Below are 9,860 nucleotides of genomic sequence, written 5' to 3' on the forward strand. Positions count from 1 at the left end.
GAAGTTAAAAGAGATTGATGCATGCAAGTAGTGGAGTGCGTTACAGGGGTAGAATTGAATTGGGAATGAGTTTATCATCAACTCTGGATCATGGATTTCATTCAAGGCAAATGAATAACAGATCAAGTAGAGTTATGGAAGTTGAAAAGTTAATGGAAGTTGAAAAGGTTATCAACTTTTGAGATTCAGTATTTCATTAAGCGTCTACAGAAAAAGAAACAACACTATTACACCTCACATATATCTCTCTTACACTCTCGTTACACCTCACAAATCTATACCCATACAATGGTTTCTCTGCGACCCTCTTTGGTTGCAGTTCCACTATCTTGTAGCTATACCACCTAGCTCATACCAAGAAATAACCAAAATTCACTACATTCATCACAGCAATCATGTAATGGAAGTAGTCTAATCTCCATTTGTTTAGATTTTCTGGCAGCCAATTCCCTGTTATGTTTCCTTCAGTTGTTCGATGAACTACTGAATCCTTGTTCGAGCAAAAAGTTTGAACAGACAAAGAAAACAAACGATAACCTTTTTCTTATTCAGACACCAGTCCTTCCAGAATCGTGTTGAACTGCCATCATTAACCTTCACATCCACTAGAAGCTGAATCGTATTGAACTGCCATCATTAGCCTTTACATCCACTAGAAGCTGCAGTGAAGATCTAGTCTTCACTTCAATTGCCACACACCCCTTCCTTTAGCCATGTTAACCTCAGCTGGACCAATACATGAAGGGCTAGCGTTTGTTCAAACAGCTGCCTGATGACTGTTTTTCTGATTCATGCCTACAGCTGAAAATTTTCTACAGAAGATGCACTTCTTACAAAAACAAGAAAAACATTCCAACACATCTAACATGGACAACGTAACATGACCAATCAAACCATGCATTAAAGGAGAAACAGCGAACGAAGTGAAAAACTATTTCTCCATAACAATCTAAAAAAGCAGTTAGCAAAGTCAGAGACTTGAACATTCTTAATTGTTCGAAAACGATTTCCTAACTAGTTTTCTCTTGCTGGACTCCTAACCAAAATAACTTCTGCAATTTGAGGACCCACAGAAGCATCTTTTCTTTAGTCCGCAGTTCTCGTAATTATACGTCAACTCTGTCATTGGAGGTATATGTTTAAGTGCGTAGAACATGATATGCGGGAAAGAATCCTTACTTTTGCCATGCATGACGAGCTGCCAAAGTACATTTGGAGAGCAGCTATGGTTCATGAACCGAGAGACATTTCCCATCTTCTTGGCACTGATCATTATGGGAGATGAAGGCTTGAATTTCTCATTCGAATCCATGTGCCTCTCTTCCTCTATTAGCTCTGGAACATAGTTCCATTCATTTGAGTAGTAGTTTTCTGTATTGGTAGCGTTAAAGGTATATTCATCATCCACATTTGCTCCGCCTCCTCTATCATCTTTACCAATGACTTCCCCTGCATATTCACAAATGAATGTACCAGCACGTATAGGATCCCAAGACCGAAGTCCCCAACCTTTATCCTTGGTCTTAAAAACCTCCAGACGAAGTTTCAGACCATTTTGCGACACTTGGTTACTGCAATCAGGGTAACATGAACAAGAAGGACCACACTCATGTACCACAGATTTTTGAATCACAAGAACCCCATTGGCATATGGGGTATCCCCTCCATTGGCCCGAATACAAGAGCAATCGGAATTTGGAACACATGTACCTTGACAGCTGCAGCCAATAGAGGATTCCGTAGTTCTTGAATGCTTGAGACCAGTAACATAAACAAATTGAGGAGGTTTTGTAAGACCATCAACCTCATTTACAAGAGACACCGGTATCTTCTCCGCTCCTGAGGTTATGTCTTGTAATATAAGCCCAGGCCGAGAGCTAATGTTATTCCTCCATGTTTGAATTGATTTCCAAATAGTGAATGCTTCACGTTGCCCAGGTATTCTCACCAACTTATATTTGAAAACAGCCGCACCCATTTTGCTCTTATCCGTCCACGACTCTTGAATTTTATACAGACCATCATACATATACACTTTACAATTTGGATTCTCAATATCCTTGACACCCCGAATAACCCTAACTTCATTTCCCCGGTGCAAACTTTTCTCCAATGCGAGATTTCCCCTCTCAAGCTTCTGATCAGTAGAGACATTCCCACCTTGGCCAGTATAAATCAGCACTTTCCCATCCCCAACATCATCTTCATACCCTCCAGACGAAACAATGCTCACCGCGAGAGGTTCCTCAGCATTTTTCGAGACCAAATAATCAATTCCAGCCATAATCGGAGTATGCAATCCAACCAAGCAAGTCTCAATTCTGAAATAGAATATATCTCCAACACCAATCCCCGGAACACCCCCAATCCTCTTCCTCGTATTCGTTCTGAACCCATTACTCATCATAATCGTTCCAGCTTTCAAATCCGGTCTCTGATTGGGTTCATCATTTCCAATCTGGAGAAGCCTTCTTCTAAGTGCATCAAATTTCATCAAAACACCTGATACAGATGCACTATCCCCTTCTAGTGATGACAACCTAACTTCTTCACTAATCTTGATTTTCTTGTTTGATTTTGCACTACTAGTAGTCTTTGATGAAGGGGTTTTTGAGTTTTTTCTCTTTGACACACTAACTTTACCTTTAACTGGGGTGGGGTTTGATGTAGGAGGAGGAAAAGGGGTTATACCTGGAGGTAGAGAACGCAGAGGTGTTGCATCTACAACTTCAAGCTTGTCAAAATCCATAGTGCAATTCCAGGGGAAATACAAAATGAATCACACAGTGTCTGTGAGTGTGTGAGGTGGGTTAAGCTAGGGTTACTACTTGTCTACAATCAATATCCACAAAAACATGTAAAATCTAACAGAGACGAAATGAAATACCTCAAACGAAGGAGAAATGAAAATCCATGGAGTTGAAATGGAAAGACTTGGATAGATCGGAACCAAAAAAAGAAAGAAAGATTGTAGAAAGAAAATGTATTCTTTTGCGGGACCCACGTGAATACTGGATGGCCAACACCTTGCCCTTGAGGCCTTGGCGTGTTGTACATCTAGGCATCCAAGGACCTGACAAATGTGAACCAGAAGAGCGTCTTTGATAACAGCAGTAAACATGGGAATCTGCATTTCCCATGTCTCCTTTTTATTTTTTATTTTTTTTAAACCAAATCCCATGTCTCCTTGCCTGTAAGTGTGAAGATTCCAAAACAAGAGTAAATTTGAGAAAATTTGGGAAAAATAATTAACCACTCGTCTATTTTGGAACACAAAATGAATCCTAAAATATAAGTAAAATGGAACGGAGGGAATATTATGAAGTTAAATGTGACGAATGATGTTTCTCAATTGCAGATTTTTTTCCATTGGGTGTGAAAAAGATAATAACGAGATTAAAATGACGAGGGAGTATAACCTTTGAATGGATTTCCGGGAACTAGTATTTGTATCGTCAATTTTTCTTTTTTTTTAGCGTATCTATCTATCTGTCTATCTAGCATTGTCCTCTCTGTGATATCGCTTGGCAAAGAATATTGAAAGGAACAACATCCAGATTATACTGATATCTCTCCATTTTAGGTGGTTCAGTCGATGGATGTTTGGCATGGTGGGCAGAATATGCCATTCTCGAATGTAGCATCTCCTAGAGACAAAAAAAAAAAAAAAAGTTCTAGTTGGGGACAGTCAGAAATTCAGAATCAATCCTATTGCCGGATTGGTCGCCAGTCGCCCATACAAATATTGGATGGGGATGCTTTTGCTGTAAAAAGGGCTCGACAGCTTTATCAGTACTGAGCTTTATGGTCAAACTGTCCGAGCTAATTAAGAAAAATTGACTGCTCTTAGATTTGTGGCATTTGCATATATGTAGAACAGGTTTGAGCTACATTTTGTATATCCAGGTTCATCCAACCAAGCCGATGTGGATTTTTTTTCTTTTAGGCAATTCAGTTCTATTAAAATGCAACAAAGGTCTTGCTTGTACGGTAGTGCCGATATTGTCCATTGTCTATCCTATTAGCAACTTTGAAGAAGTGAAATAAGCTGCAGCCATGGTTGTATACCCAAATGTAGAGAGATGAATGAAGGTACAGTTGATTTTATTTGTATAGACTGAAGAGGTAAAGTAAGTAGTGGAGTTATTCGTTAATCAAATTGCATTAATACGAGATCATGGATTTCATTTTAAGGCAAATGAATTAGATCAGGATTACGGAAGTTCAAGTTTATTATTTAAACATCTACCAGTATTTGTGTGAAGCTACAAATTTCGCTAATCCAATGGTTTACTGGTATCTGGCGACCCCTTTTACAAATCATGTTGTTGCCTCTGTTAGCTAGATAAAGTCATAAAACTGCTTAAAAACTCACTTGTGTATGTTCAGCAAGTCAAGCTCGGCGTCTGCAAGGACAGCTTCGCTTTTCTTTCTCGTATTAATAACGGCATTACTGACCCATTGACCACTAGCAAAAGCACAAAAGCGTATAAAAAATGCAAATTAAAGTAACGTCTCAACTCTCAGTCAAACTTGCAAGTTCCAATTTTCTTGCATTTTTTTTCTAGAAAAAACTTCTGTACGTATTGTGTGATACGTGGTATGATGGACTCCCAATAGTTTGATCCATGATTTAACGTATCGGGTATTCAACGTGCAATGCGGGGGAAGATGGGAGACTTCAAAGCTTTCATACCAGGAAGCTGCATTTTTAAGGGCCAAAAATGATCTAATTTACAATAACAACCAACCTGTGGACCTGTGGTCTCGAAGACGATGAATGCCTGCCATTATTGGTTCCCATTGACGTAGAAAGCAACACTGAAGTGCAGATTCATTGTGCCGGGAAAAAATATAAAAGATTAAGAGGGAAGATGTCTTGAGATAAGAAAAATTAGGACAGATATGGAAGAAACTTCAAAACCCACAAAGATAATGGATGCTCATATAGACATGCCTCCACAAGAGTTAGAGATGCATGTACAGATATTTGCAATCCCAAGTTATGTAAAAGAGAGAAACCCAGATGTGTATCAGCCAAAAATGGTGTCCATTGGTCCATACCATTACGGTAAACCTGAACTCCAGCCCATGCAGTCGCACAAGAACAGAGCCGTAAATCAGTTCCTTAAGAGATCAGCAACTGGGGCAACCGTAGAAAAGTACGTGGATGAGCTGAAGCTAGTTTATGATCAATTGTGGGGAAATTATGAGCAGGTCCCTCAGTTGGGCAACTGGACGCCAGATGACTTCATCAAGCTGATGATGGTCGATGGAATTTTCCTTTTGGAATTCTTGAATGTCTTGCATGGTAATCGAAAAGGTAATGATTATGCTGATACCGATCCTATATTTGGCAAACGGGGGCATATCTTGAACTATAACTATGTGATGGAGGACTTGTTGTTGTTGGAGAACCAAGTTCCTTGTCTAGTGATTTCCATATTGCTTACGGCTTCCGAAGGTTGGACTGTAGAGGTAAAAACACTCTCAGCTCCTTGTATAGTTTGTTTCTAGCCGGTACAATTTCTAGTCCATGCCAGTGAACTAACCCCGAATCTTGTTATAATGAAAGAAATCTTTTTAACCTTCTCCCGTTTCTCATTCATCAATCCCGTTTTCTTATAATTTTGTTTATTTGAATAGAAATAATTTATGTATTTTTGATCAGCAGTAATATGCAACCTAGCCATCCAATAATTTTTGTATGTTTATGGTATGCATCAATGCCCAGGAAACGGAGAGAACAACCTAGCCAGACTGATGCTTGCTCCACCTGCAATCAAAGGCCATCACTTGTTAGACATGTACATAAAAGGAATACTAGGAGGGAGAGAGTGTCAGGAACCGTTTACTGGAGAAGGTGCCATAAAAAATTCTGCAGCCGAGCTTACCACCAAACATTGGATGAAATTCAAGCCTGTTGCGACTTACAAAGATATAAAATTTAGGAAAAAAGCAAAATTGCTGAGTCTACCTGCCATCTTCGTCGACCAAGGCACAGTACCTCGATTTCACAATTTGAAAGCTTATCAACTTGTAGGAGATACCAATAATGAATTAGTCTCTTACATACACCTCCTGAATTTTTTTATTCGTTCGGCTGATGATGTTAGTTCCCTACGTTCCCAAGGGATCATCGTTAGTTCTATGGATAGTGACGAGGCTATTCTTACGGTAATGAATGAACTCACAAGGGACACAATGGCAGAAAATATAGATGATAAGTCTGCTGGTATAATAAAACAGGTAAGAAAATATTATGAGAAGAAAACTACGGTTCACAATTGGTTTGGATGGGTTACTAGGCGTTGGCGTTGGGTATTCGCGATTTTAGGAACTATTCTCTATGTAATCCATTTCCTTGATAGCCTTTACGCAATTAGGTATTACAGGGACTATTTGAGGAACAATTCCTATTAGAAACTTTATTTTATCTTATATATGTGTGTTTCTATTTTTAATTATTTTTTTGGTGCAAAGTATTAATTAAGCACTGTCGTGTTGAATGAAATTTACCAAGAATAAAAGAGGATTTCTGAACTAAGTACCAAAGAAACCTTCCTTACGAGTATATTTAGCTAACTTGTCTGCACGCTTATTAGCTAGTCTATTTATGTGCATACACGACCAGCTCTCAAAAGAAATTAAAAGAATCATAATATCTTCAACTATTCCTCTTAAATGCTTAAAAAAATAAACTATTCCTCTTAACTTCCAGGGGACCTCAATTTTTTCACCCTGGATTGCTTTAGCAAGTGCTTTGGTAATCTGCTTCTACGACAATCTTCTTATAATCCAACCGCGTTGCGAGCTTTAATGATTCCAAGACAGCTAAACTCTCCACATATCCCGGCCTTGATGGACCCTTGAAGTCTGTGCAAGTTGAAGCTAAATTAGTACCTGCAAAATCAAGAAATATTAGACCATAACCTCTACTCTTAAATCTGTAACAAAAGAAAGCATCAGTATTTAGGTCTTCACACTAAATCAGAGCCTTTAAAAAAGATTTTAATGTTGTGCATAAGTTGTAGAGGGGATGAGTATTTGCGGTTAAAGACAACACATCATCTGTCTTTCCATAAATGCCAGCTGATAACTGCCATCTTAACCACCATCTGTACTAATAGATATCCAATCTATTCTAGAGGCCCACTGCTGATCAATAACCACATATCGTGCAACTATCGCAAAATGGGCACTGCAAGATAATATGCGTAGATGTTTCCACTGCGCATCTGCTATATTTGTATCCTTTTGTGGCATTCTTCTATTAATTTTTTCCTTTGATGAGAGGATATCATTAACACATTTCTACATGAATAACTGAATTCTAGGAATCATTTATAAACCCCAAATATGATTTCAAGCTTCAGAAGTATTGTTTGTAATCTGATCCTGCACATTGTGATACTTTATGTTGTATAAGAATTGAAACACAAACTTCACAGTAAAACGTCCACTTTTGATTTTTGTATAAAGACATCTTTGAAATCTGATTTTCTCATTATTGGATAAATCCATCAAAACTTGCTGAAATTATCTATGATATTACAGTAGTAAATAAACCCACAATGCACTACACCATTTTCCATGTTAGCAACAAAATTTTGCAACAACTCTTATGTAGGTGCGATTCACAACTGATCTTGCAACGTCTTTCAAATTCACAACTGTTTACTGCAGTTGCAAATTACAACTGTAAGCTTTTGCACTGGGGGGACAGTCAAAATTGATCCTGATTAGAATTAGTTGAAATTGCCAGAGTGGTCGCCACTCGCCCATACAAATACTAGATGAGGATGCTTTTGCTGCAAAACGGGCCCGACAGCTTTATGGTCAAACTATCCCGGCTGATTAAAGTGAGAAGGAAAATTGATTATTCTTAAATCATAAAATTGGTCAAAAAGACCAAAAGCAATAATTCCTGGATGAAATAGATTTCTAGGCTTAGATACTGTTCTTATAGCCAAAAATCAGAAATATACTATTTAAATAACCAATTTGGTTATTTCACCCAGAATATTTTTTATGAATTAATTGGAACAGACCAATATGTCCCTATCTTCTTCAAATATTTATTGGGTTGGAGAAGAACAAAGTAATCAAATAAAAACAGAGTACGTAGTTCATTGCAGATCAAATAAAAACAGAGTACAAAAAAAAAACAGAATTAATTGCTCTGTTTTACGAATTAAAACAGAGCAAAAAACAGAATGCGTGAAACAGAGCAAAACAGAGTGCGTGAAACAGAGCAAAAAACAGAGTACGTGAAACAGAGTAAAAAACAGAGTATGTAATCCATTGCAGATCCTTCATCTCTGCCTCATGCCAACCACAACTGCCATCACCTGCACATCTGTAATGTCATCTCTTGCATCATTCCATTGCAATACCAACCAGTCCACCTGACACTTCACTAGAACCAGTTTCTCAATCATCAAAACAACACCACCAGTACCCATTAGCTCCATTACTGCCACCAGATCCAACAACTGCAGCTGCAACCAAACTCCAGTACAAGCACCTCCAAGCCATTACATTTAACTGCAACAACATCAGTTTCATATCCTCGACATCACAACAATCTCATTTCAGCATCACCCCTGCAACTACTTCATAACCAGCTGCAGCTCATCCTTTAGAGACAACTCGACACCCAAGCAATCCTTTTCCAACTGGAAGGACCTAGAGGAAATTAAAAGGAAATACAATCACCATTTAAGGAAGAAAAGAACATGTACAGAGGGGGTGCCCTCATTTCAGTTGCCCTCAATTGTAAAACATAAAATTGAAATATTGAAAGGACATAGGGCCATTTACTGAAACGGTGTTGACATTTCCTGTGTAATATGGCATGTGGGTAACGCATTAAGTAATCTAGTAATGAAAATCCAGGTATACCACGCTTCAAAACGAGATGAAACTGATTTCATCCAGCATATTCTGATGAAAATACAATTATATCATAGTCTATAACTATATGAAACTAGTTTTCATCCTGCATATTTTAACGAAAATAAAATTATATTACAGTTTACAACTAGATGAAATTGGTTTCATCCTTCGTATTCTTACGAAATTAAGGTATATCAATATGTAAGTTATCTGAAACTGGGTTTCATCCTGCATATTTTGACAAAAAAAAATATATTACAGTCCACAACTAGATGAAACTGGTTTCACCAAGAGTATTCTGACGAAAATGGTATATCAATGAATAAACTATATGAAACTAGTTTTCATCCTGCATATTTTAACGAAAATAAAATTATATTACAGTTTACAACTAGATGAAATTGGTTTCATCCTGAGTGTTCTTACGAAATTAAGGTATATCAATATGTAAGTTATATGAAACTGGGTTTCATCCTGCATATTTTGACAAAAAAACAAATATATTACAGTCCACAACTAGATGAAATTGGTTTCACCAAGGGCATTCTGATGAAAATTGAGGTATATCAATGTGTAAACAAATTTCATCCAAACCAAATTCAATCAATTTCAGACTAGATTTTACATAAGCTTAACCTAGATGAAACTAGTTACATACAAACAAAATTCAATGAATTTTAAATTGTATTTTACAAAACTTAAACCAAGATGAAACCAGTTTAATCCAAACCATTTTCAATCATGTTTTAAGCTAGATTTACACAAGAAGAAGAAAAAAAGAATGAAATTTCACTCATAAAAATGATTCATTTCGGAAAATTAAGGTAGTTAACATCAGTTCGCGTGAAATTGATGAGTTCTGATAATAAAATCATGAAAAAGAATTAGGATCGAGAAACTTACCAGTAAAATTGATGGAAGAGAAAACCCTAATTTTGGTTTGAATGAATTTGAGAACTCTC

The 9,860-nt window shown here is 37.3% G+C and overlaps 2 protein-coding genes across 2 annotated transcripts; one reads left to right on the forward strand and one right to left on the reverse strand.

Annotated features, from left to right (window-relative positions):
• Window positions 1-168: 168 nt before the first annotated feature.
• LOC113282956 (histone-lysine N-methyltransferase, H3 lysine-9 specific SUVH3-like) lies at window positions 169-2,938 on the reverse strand. The gene has a single exon (XM_026532068.1). It carries the CDS (start codon window positions 2,747-2,749, stop codon window positions 1,037-1,039), a length of 1,713 nt encoding a protein of 570 aa, XP_026387853.1. The 5' UTR covers window positions 2,750-2,938; the 3' UTR covers window positions 169-1,036.
• Window positions 2,939-4,905: 1,967 nt separating this feature from the next.
• LOC113279722 (UPF0481 protein At3g47200-like) lies at window positions 4,906-6,386 on the forward strand. The gene is made up of 3 exons (XM_026528392.1): window positions 4,906-5,464; window positions 5,735-6,249; window positions 6,372-6,386. The coding sequence occupies exons 1-3, from the start codon at window positions 4,906-4,908 to the stop codon at window positions 6,384-6,386; spliced, it is 1,089 nt and encodes a 362-aa protein (XP_026384177.1).
• Window positions 6,387-9,860: the final 3,474 nt, after the last annotated feature.

The sequence above is a fragment of the Papaver somniferum genome, chromosome 5 (assembly GCF_003573695.1).
Source record: "Papaver somniferum cultivar HN1 chromosome 5, ASM357369v1, whole genome shotgun sequence".
Lineage (NCBI taxonomy): Eukaryota > Viridiplantae > Streptophyta > Magnoliopsida > Ranunculales > Papaveraceae > Papaver > Papaver somniferum.